Source organism: Eubalaena glacialis, chromosome 3 (genome assembly GCF_028564815.1).
Source record: "Eubalaena glacialis isolate mEubGla1 chromosome 3, mEubGla1.1.hap2.+ XY, whole genome shotgun sequence".
NCBI classification, from domain to species: Eukaryota; Metazoa; Chordata; class Mammalia; order Artiodactyla; family Balaenidae; genus Eubalaena; species Eubalaena glacialis.
In genome coordinates this window covers 129,025,133-129,043,585 of record NC_083718.1, presented here as the reverse complement: position 1 = coordinate 129,043,585, position 18,453 = coordinate 129,025,133, and the positions used below count along the sequence as shown (strand labels likewise).

The 18,453-nt window shown below is 35.7% G+C and overlaps 1 protein-coding gene across 1 annotated transcript; it reads right to left on the bottom strand.

The window, feature by feature from the left end:
- Nucleotides 1-1,203: 1,203 nt before the first annotated feature.
- Nucleotides 1,204-18,042, bottom strand: ASB17 (ankyrin repeat and SOCS box containing 17). Its single transcript, XM_061186432.1, has 3 exons — nt 17,642-18,042; nt 5,040-5,319; nt 1,204-1,410 (listed from the first exon to the last, which is right to left on the bottom strand). The coding sequence occupies exons 1-3, from the start codon at nt 18,040-18,042 to the stop codon at nt 1,204-1,206; spliced, it is 888 nt and encodes a 295-aa protein (XP_061042415.1).
- Between the last annotated feature and the right edge of the window lie 411 nt (nt 18,043-18,453).

Below are 18,453 nucleotides of genomic sequence, written 5' to 3'. Positions count from 1 at the left end.
TTATCTTCCAGTTCTCATCTTTGTGTTGCAACAGTTTGACCACATAGTTATATAGAGAACAGTCTAATACCCTAGATATTCAAAAAGCAAAGAGCTAAAAAATTGTTGTAGAATACATTCTAATTTTTTTAAGAAAACAAGTTTCTTTGTAACCAAAGGATATGCAGATTTAACTGATAATAGTTTCATTTTGATGTGATGTTGGGTCAAAATTGTTTCTTTTTTTGTATTAAAATGCATATAATTTGGGGGTAGATGAAATGGGTGAAGGTGATCAAAAGGTACAAACTTTCAGTTATAAATAAATCCTGAGCATGTAATGTACAGCATGGTGACTATAGTTAATAATATTGTATTATACATTTGAAAGTCGCTAAGAGAGTAGATCTGGAGTTCTCATCACAAGAAAAAAAACTTGTAACTATGTGTGATGATGGGTGTTAACTAGACTTATTGTGGTGATTATTTCACAGTATATAAATTTATTGAATCATTCTGTTATATACCTGACACTATTTTGTTTTACACAATTATATCTCATTAAAAAAATACTGCTGGGCTAGTATTTAGGGGTATCACATACCAAAACACCCAAGCTCCAAGTTGTAACTTAAGGCTAATTATGTCCAAATATAATCCATTTCTGTCATCCTATTCCCAACACTTTAGTTGACTAATTCTTTACCTTGTATTATTTGTGACCATGGATGCTACAGAATTATAAATTCTTCTCTCAAGGAAGGGATCACCTCTTAATTTCATTAATTATTCCCTACTACCAAACACAATGTTTTATTTTCAAAATAACTCAGTAAATGTTTGTTATTATGGATATAAAATATAAAATAATATTTACCTAACTTAGGACATACTAAAAATAAGAGCTCAGAGTTCAGAACATTAATATGACCAGATTTTCCACAAGTAACAAGAATGCTCTAAGGCCAAAAACAACTTTTAAAAACATAATAAAAGCATAAATCTAAAATATTTTAAAAATGCATATAATTTGTTACACTGTATAGAAAGTTAATGGGTAGAGCCATATGTTAATTTAAAAGTGATTCATTTAGGGTGTCATGTGAAAATATATTTTCTAATGGAATGTTCAATGCAGTAAAAATTTGTGTGAAGTTAATAGTTTATTAACTTCTAAACCATACAACAGTGAGTGTCCTTAAAGAATGCAGAAAAAGACGTGCATTAGCTTTCTAAATTCAGGTAGTTCTGTAGACGAACAGGAATTAGAAGTGAAAATACTCCATTTGGGAGCATATTGTTGGTCAGTAGTTGAGCCCTGATGGTTATTCTGCAAAGATGTAATAGTTCACATGGATCTTTGTATCTTGTTGAAGGAATGTAGTCCAGCCAATTTGAAATAATTGGACGTCTTCCTAAACTTAGCTGCGTCTAAAGAAAAGGGAAATAGTTAATTTTGTAATATTAATCATTGGATTAGTTCAAATTATAAACATTTTAATTTTTTTATTTGAATTCACAAAACGTATCTTAAATTTATTTAACCCTTATTTTTTCTAAAACATTTTCACCTGAGGCAAGAATTTTTACTCCCATTTTATTCTGACAATTATATATAAGGTTTAATGTGTCTAAGGACACAAAACATTATTTCTTACAACAGTGAATCTGTATGTTTTTTAATTTTAGACAGATCATACACTTATGGTTTATTAGCTTCTTCTAGAGCAGTGTTGCCAATTTGACCAGTTTGACTGGAATTATCTAGGAGACTTTAGAAAATATTAATGCTGAGGTTCTACTCCAGAATTTCTGATTTAGTTGGTGGGGGGTTGGGCACAGACAACATAAATCCTAAAAGTTCCACCAGGTGATTCCAACCATTGTAGAGTAAAACTATATACTGCTGAATCAGGAGAAGACCTAACAAGAGGCCCATACACATGAAGATAACTTTTTACGTTTTAGTTAAGCTACCCTTTTAAAGATTTAGTTCTAGAAGCCAAATGTTATTAGGCTGATTTAGAAGTAAAAGACATTGCTGTGTTATAGAGGTACTTCTCCAGAAGAACCTACCCTCTACAGACTACATGACACTTTAACTTAAATGATATATAATTTTTCATTGTTCAGTAAACAATTATTTAAAGAATATCTCATGTATACTCAGTATTGACCTTGGTGCTTGGGGTGATTGCTAGGCTACGCAAAATAGACATAGCCTCTGCAATCACAGAACTGTGGTCTAGAAGTAAAGATATCTAAATGTATATTTACAATAAAACTGGCAAATGTGGAAATGAAAAGCAGGGTTATTTAGAGTTCTTTAAGCTGGTTTTTATGCCATTTTTCACCTTATTGCTCAATGCTACTTCGCTTATTAAGCTGAAATTGATTGGAATCCAGCTTTAACTTCTTTGCTACTCGGGTGATTTTGATCAACTCATTCTATCCTATTACTCTTCTATTATGAGTGTACCTCAGCAATAGCATTCATGGAGCTGGTTGAGAATCGACATGTCCTATACAAATTGTGCAGGACTAACACTGGACAAGGACAAGCAAATTACTAAAGAAGCAAGATAAAATTGTTTTAACATTTTTATTGGAGTATAATTGCTTTACAATGGTGTGTCAGTTTCTGCTGTATAACACAGTGAATCAGCTATACATATACGTACATCCCCCTATCTCCTCCCTCTCGTGTCTCCCTCCCACCCTCCCTATCCCACCCCTCTAGGTGGACACAAAGCACCGAGCTGATCTCCCTGTGCTATGTGGCTGCTTCCCACTAGCTAGCTATTTTACATTTGGTAGTGTATATATGTCCATGCCACTCTCTCACTTCGTCCCAGCTTACCCTTCCCCCTCCTTGTGTCCTCAAGTCCATTCTCTATGTCTGCATCTTTATTCCTGTCCTGCCCCTAGGTTCTTCAGAACCATTTTTTTTTTTTTTAGATCCCATATATATGTGTTAGCATACGGTATTTGTTTTTCTCTTTCTGACTTACTTCACTCTATATGACAGTCTCTAGGTCCATCCACCTCACTACAAATAACTCAATTTCTTTTCTTTTTATGGCTGAGTAATATTCCATTGTATATATAAAGAAGCAAAAAAATTTTTTTTATTTTTTTGTTTTAAAAATTAGTTGCCAAGGACTTCTCTGGTGGTCCAATGGTTAAGACTCCGTGCTTCCAGTACAGGTGGCGTGAGTTCAATCCCTGGTCAGCGAACTAAACTAAGATTCCACATGCCGTATGGTGCAGCCATAAAAACAACAAAAAACAGCAACAAAAATTGGTTGCCAGGGCTTCCCTTGTGGCACAGTGGTTAAGAATCTGCCTGCCAATGCAGGGGACACAGTTTCGAGCCCTGGTCCGGGAAGATCCCACATGCCGCAGAGCAACTAAGCCCGTGTGCCACAACTACTGAGCCTGTGCTCTAGAGCCTGTGAGTCACAACTGCTGAGCCCGTGAGCCGCAACTACTGAAGCCCACATGCCTAGAGCCCGTGCTCCGCAACAAGAGAAGCCACCGCAATGGGAAGTCCGCGGACCACAACCAAGAGTAGCCCCCTCTCGCCACAACTAGAGAAAGCCCATGCGCAGCAACGAAGACCCAATGCAGGCAAAAATAGATAAATAAAATAAATTTTTTTTAAAAAAAGAAATTGGTTGCCAAAATAATTTGATGAATTTGCTCTCCTTACAGTTGGCCCAGGCATGGTTGATTGATATGCATTGTTAAGGCTTAAAAAAATTAAAGACCCAGCAGAACTATATTTCTTAGGAGTTTATTTCTGAAGTCACACCTTTAAAGATAAGGGGAACTGCTAGATTCCTTGGCACTTTGACTGGTTTAAATTTATAGGGGTAGCCTTCTTTACCTTATGCAGACTTATTTCTTTTTTTTAAATTAATTTTTATTGGAGTATAGTTGCTTTACAATGTTGTGTTAGCTTCTACTGCACAGCAAAATGAAACAGTCATACATATACATATACATATATCCTCTCCATTTAGGACTACAGTGCATTAAGTAGAGTTCCCTGTGCTGTACAGTATGTTCCCATCAGTTGTCTATTTTAGACTTATTTCTTGATACTAATAGACATGATACAATTTGATGCTGAAACTTGCAGTTCATTTTGACAGGATAAACATGCCCTTCATGTGGTTGATTTTTTTTTTAAACCTTATCAAGGAGAAACTCTTCACATTTCTGAGGGATAGATATTTTCAATTGAGCAAATATTTAAAGCCTTTATATTTTCATGCTTAAAATTGTTCAGGAATTTTGAAAAGGAAAATATGTTTCTTGGTATGTGATTATAGTGGGGAGAAATGTAACTTTCATTTTACAATATTCTATTGGAAAAGAAGTCTGTTAAAAGTTTAATTTGTTCTGGGGTTTTTTTGTTTTTAAATTTATTTAATTTATTTATTTTTGGCTGCGTTGGGTCTTTGTTGCTGCGTGCGGGCTTTCTCTAGTTGTGTTGAGTGGGGACTACTCTTCGTTGCAGTGCATGGGCTTCTTATCGCGGTGGCTTCTCTTGTTGCGGAGCACGGGCTCTAGGCTCGCGGGCTCAGTAGTTGCGGCTCGCGGTCTCAGTAGTTGTGGTGCACAGGCTTAGTTGCTCTGCGGCATGTGGGATCTTCCCCGACCAGGGCTCAAACCCATGTCCCCTGCATTGGCAGGCAGATTCTTAACCACTGAGCCACCAGGGAAGCCCTGTTCTGTTTTTAAGAGACATAGAAATCCTAATAAACAGGTTATTATGTAATTAGAATGTAATAATAATATACATCTACTTAATAACTACTAAAATAAACTATACTAACTTTTAAAAAATTATTTCATATTTAGAAGACATAAAATTATGAAATAAAAGAGCTAATGTTCAAGATAATTAGAATTTTGCCTATTTTTAATTTATAAGTATATACTCAGTGATTCACTGGATTGACAGATTAAAAATTAACTATTCTTGCCTCACAATTTTATCTTAAAATTGATCAATATTTGAACCCACACCCAAAGTACAATATTTTGCTTACCTCTATTTCCCTGGTTGAAATGACAGAAAGCACTCTGGAACAAAGCACTAAACATGTTTTGGCATCTTCCTGGATGTCTACCAGTTCATGATCAACCATTATTCTCACTCTTGAGGGGTAGAGCAATATTGTTAACACAATGTTGATAGGGTTTTTTTCTCTTTCTACGATTCCATATTGCAGGAGTATTTTTAAGATGTTGGATTGTCTCGTCTGAGCTACGTAAAGTAGAGGTGTGATGCCACTTAATGGGCTTGGACAGTATACTGGTGTGAAAGTTCTGTGAATCAGACAAACAAGAAAAACCTCATTGAATATAGAATTAAGAAATATGGTAAAAACTTTGTCTTAACAGTAAAGGGAAAATAATAGTATTATCTTAAATAGTAAATATCTTAAATAACATTAATGTAACTTCTCCTTTATATATAGTATGTCTTAAAAAGAGTTTTCCACTCAGAATCTAGGCCAACCTGAAGGTCAAAAAATAAGAAAACTGTACTACACACTTAAATCCCCTTTACACTTGTAAAAACAAACAAACAAACAAAAAGATTTACAATGTGTGGAAAGTGTTTAGTTTTAGTAATAGCAATTCTGTTTCTCATTTGAGAAATCCATACTGATTAGAACTAATATTATAAAACTGATATAGCTCTGGAAAATCTAAAATGGAAAAGAGGGACAGACTTCTTTATTTCGCTTTATTAATAGAACAGAATTCTGTGACCCTTTTGTTTTTGTTGTTCTTGATCATGTATCAGGCTTGACATTGAATTGAGTTTGAAAATTAGACTGAAAAGGAATAAGTGCAACTACCTTAATTCTATTTTTTCACTTTAATAAAATCAGAGTTGGTATTTTCAGGTTGAAGAAATGTAAATTATGATGAGGGTCATATCAGGTCCCTCAAGGACAGAATTTAATTTGCCTTCTTCAGTAGAGTTTTGAGAGTTCTCTGAAATCTTGTTTTTCCTGGAGTGCTATATGATGGCTGGACTTGAAAATTTCTCCTCCCTTATGACAGAAATGAAAATGTTATTTTTTTCTAATTGTGTGTAGTTCTTGCAATTGTTTCATTTGATAGACATTTAAGTTTGCTATTGAATTGGTCACTGTATGTAGATAGGACATGGTAGAATCAGCCACAGGGAATTTTGTATTAATTATCAAGCTTTGATTTGGCCAAGTAGACATGGCTTTTAGGACTAAAGAGAGGGTAATTTTATTCATGGTCCTTGTCTCTGGAATTCTCTTGATTGGTCTAATAAAATACTAATATATTCTGCAGAACAGCATACAAACTATAAATATTAGTTTCAGACAATTATGCCTAGCAAGAAAAGCATTATTCAAAAAGAACTTTAAGGTTTCAAATAATTAAGACGGGAGGCAACATGGTATAGTGCTAAAGACAATAGAGATTTAAAGGTTCTAGGTTCTAGGTTTTAGTTCTCCTAACTAATAAGTCAGCTTCTTTGAGTCTCCATTTCCTCATGCATTTATGTATTCATTTGCTCATCCATTCATTAACTAATTTATTTAACACTGGCTTGTCCAGAATGTACTGAGTACTAGATATGCAAAGATGAAAGATGTAGTCCTTGATCTCAATATGCTTATTATAGTCTAGGAAGGGAAACAAACAAGTAATTCAATAAATACAATACAAGGTGATAATTGCTATGATAGAAACATCCTTGGGGAACTGTAGAAGCACCAAGGAGGGGCACCTAACTCTACCTGGGTTAGTCATTGCCTGTAGGTTATCCTGGATCTAAGACTTGAAGGTCATAGTAGGTGTTTAGCAATAAAAAGATTGGAAAGAATGTTTCATTTACAAACATAAACCAACACTGGAATATTGTTATGCAAGAACTAGCTATATAAAATACATCTTTTGTATTAGATAAGTTCTCTGGTTGAAGTGTATTTGGGGTCCTAGAGACCTCCCATATGGTGATTCTCTTGTCAGGAGCTCCAAAAAGTACAGTTTGAAAATTACTAGACCAACTAGTTTATCTCCAAAGCTTCACTGAGCTCTGAAATGCCAAGATTCTATGATTTAAAAAAAAAAAAATAGTGTGGTGCAGTGCAGAATAGTGTTTTAGAAATTAAGAAGTGGGATTTTTGTCATCACTCTACCAGTGGCACTATATATATCCTTCTAATTCTGTATAAAATATATATACACTCTCTCCTAGAGTCATCTCCAGATCAATATTGTCCTGAACATCTCATCTTTTTCACAAATACTTCCAACACATATCCAAAATTGAACTTCTAAACTACTTCTGTATTCCCTCTCCTGATTTTTGGTATTCACTTTCGCAAACCACCACTGCATTCAACTCTTTTACATTTCTTTGATTTGTGTATGTTCTTCCCTTCCATTTTCAATTCTGGGACAAGTCTTGCTCATCGTATAAGACCCTGTCTAATAAACTCTATGGCACTTTGTACATAGCTCCATTAAGCTCTTATCATTTTGGACAATTTGCTTAATGTCTCTAATCTTTCATTTTCTTATCTTCAAAATCAATGGGTGGGCAAGATAAACTATAAAATTTTAAGTTCTACAGGGCAATACTCTTTGTCTGTTTAATACACTTTTATATCCCTAAATGCCTAGAACAATGCTTGGCCCATAGTACATACTCAAATATATGTTAATTGATTTTTTTTTACCATTATCCTGAAAAATATTATTAATTTTAAAGTTATTCTGTAGCTTTCGAGCCTAATCAGAATTTTAGTGAAGTGCAATCATTTAACATTTTCAAAAGCAATCTAATTTATTCATCTTGCTAACTCTTAAGAAGATATTTGCCTTAAGAGACTTATAAGTATGGGAATTCACGGGACTTAGGGGACAAAAAATACTGTAAGTGGCCCTTGTTAAGATTTAGAGATATTAGTTGATTTTAGATATTAAGATTGACATTACTGTAGAAGATATTTTGGACCAAAAATGTTGAAAACATAACTAAAACTCAAATAGGTTTAAAATGAGATTCAAAAGTCTAGTCTGTACCCAAATGACATATAATTAATCCTCATGTTTAAAGACCATGTTATTGTAAACCAAAATTTGCTTAATCTGTCCTGACAGTTAATTATTACAGTACTTATATAGATGGAATGAGGCAAGCAAAGCAAGAATCAATTTTTAAATGTGAGGTTAATGAACTGAACCCTCTGTATCTGAAAACCTGTCATATATGCACTTATGAAATGGGACATAATATTTCCATATAGACATGCAGGGAATGATTCCATTTTGTAGCTATAATAATTATTTCTAAAAATTTTCCTAGCATTTCTCTTGTGGTTTCAGGCTGCCATTTGAATAGACCTTTCTTCATAATAATTTTATCTTTGATATTTGACACAGTTGACTTTCTTGAGATGTTTTCCCATGACTCTGTGGGACCATTCTCTTCAAGTTATGCATCTACCTCTTTGACTATTCATTCTCAACCCTCTTTCACTGATTCCTCTTCCTCTGCCCTCAACATCTAAGTAAAGTAGATGTGGCCTTTTGACTAATTTTCATCTGATTAATTGTTCTCAGGCAATTTCGTCTATGACCATAACATGATAACTACTGTCTATTAATTTATTCAACAAATACTTACTGAATGCATACTGTATGTCAGGCACCCTTTTGGGTACTTGGGATACATGAGTGAACAAAACAAAGATGCCGCTTTCTTGCTAATATAGTAGTGAGGGATAACAGACAATACATAACAGAATGAACATAACAAACAAGCCAATTTTATAATATGTTAGAAGGTTTGATAAGTATTGTGGGAAAAAGAAAAAGTAGTGCAGGATAAGAAGTATGGAAGTTCTGGGAAGGTGCAGTGAGGGCATTTGTCAATTTTATTTTATTTATTTATTTAATTTAAATGCAGTTGACATGTAATATTATATTGGTTTCAGGTGTATAACATAGTGGTTTGATATTTATACACAATATGAATTGATCACCACAATTAATCATCTATCACCGTACAAAGTTATTACAATATTATTGACTATATTCCCTATGCTGTAAATTACATCCCCATGACCTATTTATTTTATAACTAGAGGTTTGTACCTCTTAATCTCCTTCACCTATTTTTCCCGATTCCATACCACCCCTGCCGTGAAACCAACAGTTTGTATCTATGAGTCGGTTTCCTTTTTGTTTTGTTTGTTCATTTGTTTTGTTTTTTAGATTCCACATGTAAGTGAAATCATACAGTATTTGTTTTTCTCTGACTTATTTCACTTAGCATAATGCCCTCTAAATCTGTCCATGTTGTCACAAATAGCAAGATTTTATTCTTTTGTATGGCTGAGTAATAATACATTGTATATATGTATATATGCACAGACACTACTTCTTTATCCATTCATCTATTGATGGACACTTAGGTTGCTTCCATATCTTGGCTATTGTAAATAATGCTGCAAGGGACATAGGGGTGCATGTATCTTTTTTAATTAGTATTTTCATTTTCTTCACATAAATACCCAGAAGTGGAATTGCTGGATCATATGGTAACTCTATTTTTAATTTTTTTGAGGAAACTACATACTGTTTTCCATAGTGGCTGCACCAATTTACATTCCCACCAACAGTGCACAAGGGTTCCCTTTTCTCTACATCTTCACTAACACTTATTGGTTATCTTTTTGGTAATAGGCGTTCTGACGGGGGGGAGTGATATCTCATTGTGGTTTTATAAATTTAGTTATTTATCTATTTATTTATTTATCTATTTATTTATGGCTGAGTTGGGTCTTTTTTGCTGCACGCGGGCTTTCTCTAGTTGTGGTGAGCAGGGGCTACTCTTGGTTGTGGTGCGCAGGCTTCTCATTGTGGTGGATTCTCTTGTTGTGGAGCGCAGGCTCTAGGCATGCGGGCTTCAGTAGTTGTGGCACACATGCTCAGTAGTTGTGACTTGTGGACTCTAGAGCGCAGGCTCAGTAGTTGTGGTGCAGGGACTTAGTTGCTCCATGGCATGTGGGATCTTCCTGGACCAGGGCTCAAACCCATGTCCCTTGCATTGGCAGGCGGATACTCAACCTCTGCGCCACCAGGGAAGCCCTCATTATGGTTTTAATTTGCAATTCTCTGATGATTAGTGATGTCGGACATCTTTTCACATATCTATAGGCCATCTGTATGTCTTCCTTGGAAAAAAATACCTATTCAGGTCCCCTGAACCTCTTTAAATTTGATTTTTATAATATTGAGTTGTATGAGTTCTTTATATGTTTTAGATATTAACCACTGGTTGGATATATTGTTTGCACGTAACTCTCCCCACTCAGTAGGTTGCCTTTTCATTTTGTTGATGGTTTCCTTTGCTATCCAAAAGCTTTTTAGTTTGATGTAGTCCCATTCATTTATTTTTGCTTTTGTTGCCCTTGCCTGAGGATACATATCCAAAAAAATATTACTAAGACTGATGTAAAATTGCATACTGCCTATGCTTTCATCTAGAAGTTTTGTGGTTTCAGGTCTTACATTTAGGTCTGTAACCATTTTGAGTGTATTTTTGTATATGGTGTAAGAAAGTGGTCCAGGTTGATTCTCTTGTGTGTAGCTGTCCAGTTTTCCCAACACCATTTATTGAAGATGTTGTCTTTTCCCCGTTGTATATTCTTGCCTCCTTTGTCATAGATTGAGTAACCATATAAGCATGGGTTTATTTTTGGACTCTCTATTCTGTTCCATTGATCTATGTGCCTGTTTTTGTGCCAGTACTATACATTTTTGATGACTATAGCTTTGTAGTATAGTTTGAAATCAGGGAGCATGATACCTCCAGCTTTGTTCTTCTTTATCATGATTGCTTTGACTGTTCATGGTCTTTCAAGATTCCATACAAATTTTAGGATTATTGGTTTCAGTTTCATGAAAAATACCATTGTTATTCTGATAGGTATTGCATTGAATCTGTAGATTGCTTTGGGTAGTTTGGACATTTTAACTGTTAATTCTTTGAATCCATGAGCATGGTGTATCTTTCCATTTATTTCATCAGTAGCTTCAATTTCTATCATCAATATCTTATAGGGGTTTTTTGGGTAAGTTTATTTATTTATTTATTTATTTATTTATTTATTTATTTATTTATTTTGGCTGCATTGGGTCTTTGTTGCTGCACACAGGCTTTCTCTAGTTGCTGCGAGAGGGGGCTACTCTTCGTTGCAGTGTGCGGACTTCTCATTGCAGTGGCTTCTCTTGTTGCAGAGCACGGGCTCTAGGTGCTCGGGCTTCAGTAGTTGTGGCTCACGGGCTCAGTAGTTGTGACTTGCAGGCTCTAGAACGCAGGCTCAGTAGTTGTGGTGCACAGGCTTAGTTGCTCTGCAGCATGTGGGATCTTCCCGGACCAGGGCTCAAACCCGTGTCCCCTGCATTGGCAGGCGGATTCTTAACCACTGCAGCACCAGGGAAATCACAATATCTTATAGTTTTCAGAGTACAGGTCTTTCACCTCCTTGGTTAAATTTATTGCGAGATGTTTTATTCTTTTGATACAATTATAAATGGGATTGTTTTCTTAATTTCTCTTTCTGATAGTTACTAACATTTAGAAATGCAATAGATTTCTTTATTGATTTTGTATCCTGCAACTTTACTGAATTTGTTTATTAGTTCTAATAAATTTTTGGTGGACCCTTTAGGGTTTTCTCTATATAGTATCATGTCATCTGCAAATAGTGATGGTTTTACTTTTTTCTTTCCAATTTTTCCAATTTTGTCTCTTTTTCTTGTTTGATTTGCTGTAGCTAGGACTTCCAATACTATGTTGAATAAAAGTCGTGATAGTGGGCATCCTTTTCTTGTTCCTGATCTTAGAGGAAAAGCTTTCAGGTTTTCACCATTGAATAATATGTTAACAATGAGTTTATCATATATAGCCTTTATTATGTTGAGGTATGTTCCCTCTATACCCACTTTGTTGAGAGTTTATATCATAAATGGATATTGAATTTTGTCACATGTTTTTTCTGCCTCTATTGAGATGATTATATGGTGTTATTCTTTGTTTTGTTAATGTGGTGTATCAGGTTGATTGATTTACACATATCGAACCATTCTTGCATCCCTGGAATAAATTCTACTTGATCATGGTGTATATCCTTTTAATGTATTGTTGAATTCGGTTTGTTATTCTTTTGTTGAAGATGTTTGCATCTGTGTTCATCAGGGATATTGGCCTGTAATTTTATTTTATTTTATTATTTTTTTCAAAGTGCCTTTATCTGCTTTTGGTATCAGGCTAATGCTGGCCTCATAGAATGAGTTTGGGAGCATTCCTTCCTTTTCAATTTTTTGGATGGTTTGAGAAGGATTAAGTCTTCTTTGAATGTTTGGTATTCATGAAAGTGTCTGGTCCTGAACTTTTGGCATTTTCCAATTTTAAATAGGATGATAGGAGAGGGCTCTACTGAAATGTGACATTGGATAAAGAAGAAGGAGATGAAGAAGTTAGCCATTTGGACATTTAAGAACCCTAAGGCAGGAGAGTGTGCCTGGGGTGGTGAAGGAAGAGTAAGGGAGCCTGTGTGGCTAAAAGTGGGAAAAGGGTGAGGGGTAGTAGGAAATGAGGACAGAGGTAATGGGATGTCACATCGTGTAAAGCCTTGCAGGTCACTCTAAGAACTTCATCTTTTACTCTAAATGGAATGGAAGAGCCATTGGAGATTTTGAGTAAAAAAGCAGCACGATCTCACCTTTATTGAGAATTTGTTATGGGATAGAAGGAGAGAAATCACTTAGCTTGGGTGATAACAGTGGAGATGATCAAATTCTGTATATTGTTTAAAGGTAGACTCAACAGATGTCCTGACAGACTAAGATGTGCAATATAAAAGAGAGACATCAAGGATGACACTACATAATAGCCACCTACTGCACATCTTTACCTGGATATCCCTTAGGCAATGCAAACACATGCGTCCAAAACTGACTTTGTAGTCTCTTGTAATAATTTTGATAGATTTGTGGCATGACCATTGTGGTAGACTGAAATGGCCTCTCAATATGGCAAAAGGGATTTTGCAGATGTAATTAGGATAAGGATCTTGAGGTGCGAGATTATCCAGGTGGGCCCAGTATAATCACAAGAGTCCTTATAAGAGGTGTCAGAGAGTGATAGAAGCAGAGCCAGTGAAGGAGATAGGACTACAGTGTTGGCTTTGAAGATGGAGGAATAGACCATGAACCAAGGAATATAGGCAGCTCTAGAAGCTGGCAAAGGCAGCTAGAGCGTCTAGCTAGAGCCCTCTAAGGCTCTCCCTTAGAGTCTCCAGAAGGAACCCACCCTGTGACATCTTGATTTTAGCCCTTGTAGCCTCATTTTGGACTTCTGACCTTCAGAACTATAAAATAATAAATTTATATTATTTTAAGCCACTAAGTTTGTGGCAGCTTTGTTACAGCAGCAAAAGGAAGCTAATACAATCATCAACGAGTCTCAAAATTTAGAAATCTGAAGATTAACTCTTCTCTTTCATTTTCTACTTCTAATCACCTACTGTAATGCCTGGTTATTTTATTTAGTAATATCTCTTCTTTTCCCTATTGCTATTGTTTTTAGTTTAAGTCCTCATTATAATTTACCTAGGGATTGGGGGGGATGGTGGTAGAGCAGATTAGTTCTTCCCCCAAAACTATTATAAGTACACATGTAATCTTAGTTAGCACACTGGACATGCTATGCAAATTCAGTTTCAAGCACCTCCTCTAACCACCTCCCTCTTTTCAATCAGATTGCTTCCCTCAACCCTTCCTCTACAGAAATTCTGGAGCTGCCATTTTACCTGGAGTGTTTGAGTAGTCTACTAACTAGTCTCCCTAATTCTAGCTGCACCCTCCCTTCCCACAGTCCAGTCTTCAAATGGGAGCTGATGAATATTTTCATACTCCAAGTCTGAAAAGACCTTCACTGATTGGGCATCACCTGTGGTATAAATTTCAAATTCCTTAGTATGGCCTACAAAGGTCCTTCAAGCGTTCTCTTTTAGGCCTTATCTGTCACTATTACCTGATTTCCATCTCACTCTCTAGCAATTGCTGAATTGCCTGTAGTCACTGGATACAACATGTTTGTATCTGTCTTGGCTTTAGTCAGCCTCTCTCTGCCTAGATTACATTTCTTCAAGGGAAAGACAGGGAAAACTCCTTTTTACATTTTAAAAATAAATTTAAGACATCACCTCTTCTAAAGTGCCTTCTCAGATACCTGCTCCTCCCCAATAGTGTTAACGATGTCCTCTGTTCTTTCTACCTCTATATGCTTCTATTTTTGAACTTACAGTATAATTATAATTTTTTATGGCTTACGTACTAGTCTGTGAGCTCTCCAAAATCAGGAAATATGTTTACTTTGTTTTTGTATCCTCAGCAAATAACACAGTGCCTGGTACTTAGAAAATGCTTAATAAATGATTATTGTTATTTTAATTGAATGATGTCATCTCTCTTTATCCACTTACAGTCTGCCATACTGTGGCATTTATTTTTGCAGGTTTATTGCAAAAATGAACAAACTTAACTTCCTTTCTCTCATTAATTCTGTTTCTTCTCCTCCAGGGACCTATTTAGACACTTCATTATTGGATTAGGGAAATTATCAAACTGGAGTGTATACAGGGGAAGGTGACCAAAGAATGATGCTGCTATGGAAATAAAGAACAACAAGATAATAGGAAACGTAAGGTATTCATTATGGGAACATAATAGCTATGTTCAAATATTTGAGAGGTTTTCATACAGGACAGAGAATGAGTAGACTTTGTACTCTATATCTCTGGGGGCAGAGTTGGAGAAATAGAGACAGAATTCAGTGCACTATGAAGAAGAAGAATCTAATAAAGCTGTATAAAAATTCACTTTTTCATCCAACACAATCTTCATTAACCACTTGCTATGTATCTGCATAGTTCTAGACATGAGGATTCAATGTTGAATCAGTAGTCAAAGCTCCTCCTTTCATGGAGCTCACTTTTAGCAAGAGTAGACAGTGGACAACCAATGTGTGGTTGGAATATAGTGTTCAAGGGGGAGAATGACATGAGATTAGAATTCAGGAGATTGGATTTGGGGACAGATCATATGGGAGTTTTAAAAAATGGGTATTGAGTTTGAATTTTATTTCACCTGTAGTAGGAAAACTTTGGTTGATTTTAAGCATGGGTGGTATGACCTATTTTACATTTTTATGAGGTCACTCAGGCTTCTGAGTCAAGAATGGATTGTAGGGCTTCCCTGGTGGCACAGTGGTTGAGAATCCGCCTGCCAATGCAGGGGACACGGGTTCGAACCCTGGTCTGGGAAGATCCCACATGCCGCGGAGCAACTGGGCCCGTGAGCCACAACTACTGAGCCTGCGTGTCTGGAGCCTGTGCTCCGCAACAAGAGAGGCCGCGATAGTGAGAGGCCCGCACACCGCGATGAAGAGTGGCCCCCACTTGCCACAACTAGAGAAAGCCCTCGCACAGAAACGAAGACCCAACACAGCCATAAATAAATAAATAAATAAATATATATATATATTAAAAAAAAAAAAAAGAATGGATTGTAAGAGGGAAGAGTGGAAGCTGGAAAACTTTTTAGGAGTCTATTGGCGTTGTCTAGGCAAGAGGCGATGGTGGCTTCACCTAGGTTAGAAACAGAGGAGATGAAAAGTATAACTAATTGTTACATATTTTAGAGATAAAATCAAAAAGATTTGCTGATGTGTTGTGAAAGAAAGAGAAGAAGCAAGCATAAATCCTAGATTTTTGGCCTGAGCAACAGAGGCCATTAATCAAGTGCAGAATTCGGGGGAAGGAGCAAGTTGGCAGGTAGAGTGTGAGTAAGATCAGTATTCTGTTTTGATTCTGTTAAATTTGAGATGCTCTGTGGAGATGTTGAGCAGACAGCCTCATATAGGAGGAGTCTGGAGCTCAGAGGAGAGGTCATGGCTGGAGATAAAGATTTGGGAGTCATTGGCATATCGTAATATTTAAAGTCATGGGACTGGGATCTTTGAGGGAAAATGAGTGGCTAGGAAAGAGAAGGGTCCCTGGCAAAGAAATGGTTTACCTCAGGAAATAGTTAACTCACTACTACTAGAATTGTTCAAGCAGAGACCAGATGAGCACCAATCAGAGATGCACTCTGGGAGTTGCTACCCAGGAAGAGGGGTTAGGGGAGGTTTGCTAATGAGTTCTTAGGTTCCATCTGAATTTAAAATTCTGTGACTCTGAAAGATCCTAAAGATATTGTGGTACGTAGAATTGACCTGTAGTGTGTTTTACCTTGTGGATGCATCTAAGTCAAAATCTGTTAATCTTCAAACAGTTTATTAAGACAGTTGTTAATGGCACTCTATCATGTCCCACCGTGTGTTTTTCTTTCATTTTCCTTTCTTTCCTTTCAGTTTTCCCTTCTTGCTCCTCATTAATCTTTTTTTTAACTTATCCTCTCTTCCTTTGTTTTACTTCATTTTTCTTTCCCATGGGCCTGCCAGGGATACACATAGGCACTACTTAACCCAGCTAGTGACACTCAGTGATAGAAGCTGCTGATCTGTGCTATAGTTACAAATACAAGGGTCGTAAAACAACCAAAAAGTACTATTTTGGGTTTTATTTATTGATACTGAAGACTTCAGCTCTCAGTTTTTGTACTTGGGTTATCATTAAGGAAAGTAATCCAGTGGTTCTCCATCACCACAGTGATACTCAATCAAGAAAACAACTCTGCTTCAGGCAGAATCTAAATTGGTTTAATCTTAAACTGATCTTATCTGTCTTGTTTTTCACTGAATACATGGTTCTATCATCATGCCTAGTACAGTGCCTCATGCATAGTAAGGTGATAAGTACTTTGTTTAATGAATGAATAAATGCACATCTGTTCTAATCAAACTAATACCTAAAACCAAAAAGTAAATTGCAGTTAGTGCAAACTAAGTAACTTTAAAATCTGTATTACAGACTACAACGAGGTAATATTGGACATTTTATTCTAAGATCCTCAGTAGTATTCATTAGCTAGATTGACATGTTCAGACAATGTGAAAATTTGGTTCTATAACAGATTGAATCAGGTATTTGGCTTTCACTGTGTTCAATTCTGGAAAATTTGGAGTCAAATTTATAATGTTTAACATAAAAATAGGGAATTATTATGTTTAACAAGTATTACTAAGTGAATATGTGTGTATATCCTGAATTATACTTTGAAAGTCAATTTAGACAGTTTATAGATAAACATTCTCAGTATTCTCGAAAAGAAGAGATCACAGTATTACAAAAAACAATGTCTTTGACTAGTTACAGAAATCTAGGTTGTGTAACATTGCATTACCTTGAACACTTACATATAAGCTTTATAGAGCAAACCACTAGTAATTTATTGGTACATAATACTTTACATAAAGGTAAAATTTTATTGAATAAATAATGAAGGAATGAACAAATCAAGTCAGGATTCTTTATCCATATGTAGTCACTATGCATATATATTTTAGAAAAAAAGAAGTAGTATAACCTCCTAAAGAGAAATTTTCTCCTTTTATGTTGAAAACATATGAGATTATTACCTCCATATCAGTGCCAGGTTACAACTTCTGTCTTGAATATAGTCTTTTGTCCTCTTGAGGAGCAATTCCACAAAGTCAGGATTACCTTTTCTGGCGAAAACCCAGTACAGAATTGTATTCACGCATATTTCACTAAATTCAAGATTAAAATTTAATTCAAAACAGTATCCTGATTTTTCCACAAATGCAATATAATCTGTGAGTAGTATGTCAAACCCATCCAAGTCGCTGTACCTCAGAATTTTTGCCAGAGTTCTGTAAATCCTGGGTTCATAACAGTGATATCCCCACTGACCCAAAAACTGCAAGGATGGTCTTTTAACAATTTTGTCAATGAGATTGCAGAATATATTGCTTCGTGGACAAGAAGTCTTTCGACATAATTTAGAAGATTTACTCATTGCTACTTAAGGCAACGATATAGAAATAAAATCACAGGAAGTCATACTGTAATCCTTGAGTTACATATTTTGATAATGTGGTAGGCTTGACCCTACAAACAGGAAGTGCTCTTGAAACTGTAGCCAGAAGAAAATATCATGTGAAATATTACCATCAAGTACTGGATGACATCACAATAGATGGAGATCTGTCATCAGCATAGGTCAGAAATTTGGGATATTATATGTAACTGGTGACCTTTGAGAAAGACATATTGGACAGAAATGGCACATGGGAGAGCTAAGATATAATATTTTTAACTTTCTAAGAATTCAACTCAAGCTAGTATGTATGTTTATCAAGTGCTAAAAGCACAGTCTATGCATTAGACAAAATAGTATTAATAATCAGACTGATTATTCTTTTTAGGC

Coding starts and splice junctions, on each gene's coding strand:
- ASB17 (XM_061186432.1), bottom strand. CDS start 18,042: ATGAGTAAATCTTCTAAATTATGTCGAAAGACTTCTTGTCCACGAAGC. Junction 5,320..17,641: donor AACCTGGCACTGATATGGAG/GTAATAATCTCA, acceptor TCTGATTCACAG/AACTTTCACACCAGTATACT. Junction 1,411..5,039: donor TTTCAACCAGGGAAATAGAG/GTAAGCAAAATA, acceptor CCTTTTCTTTAG/ACGCAGCTAAGTTTAGGAAG.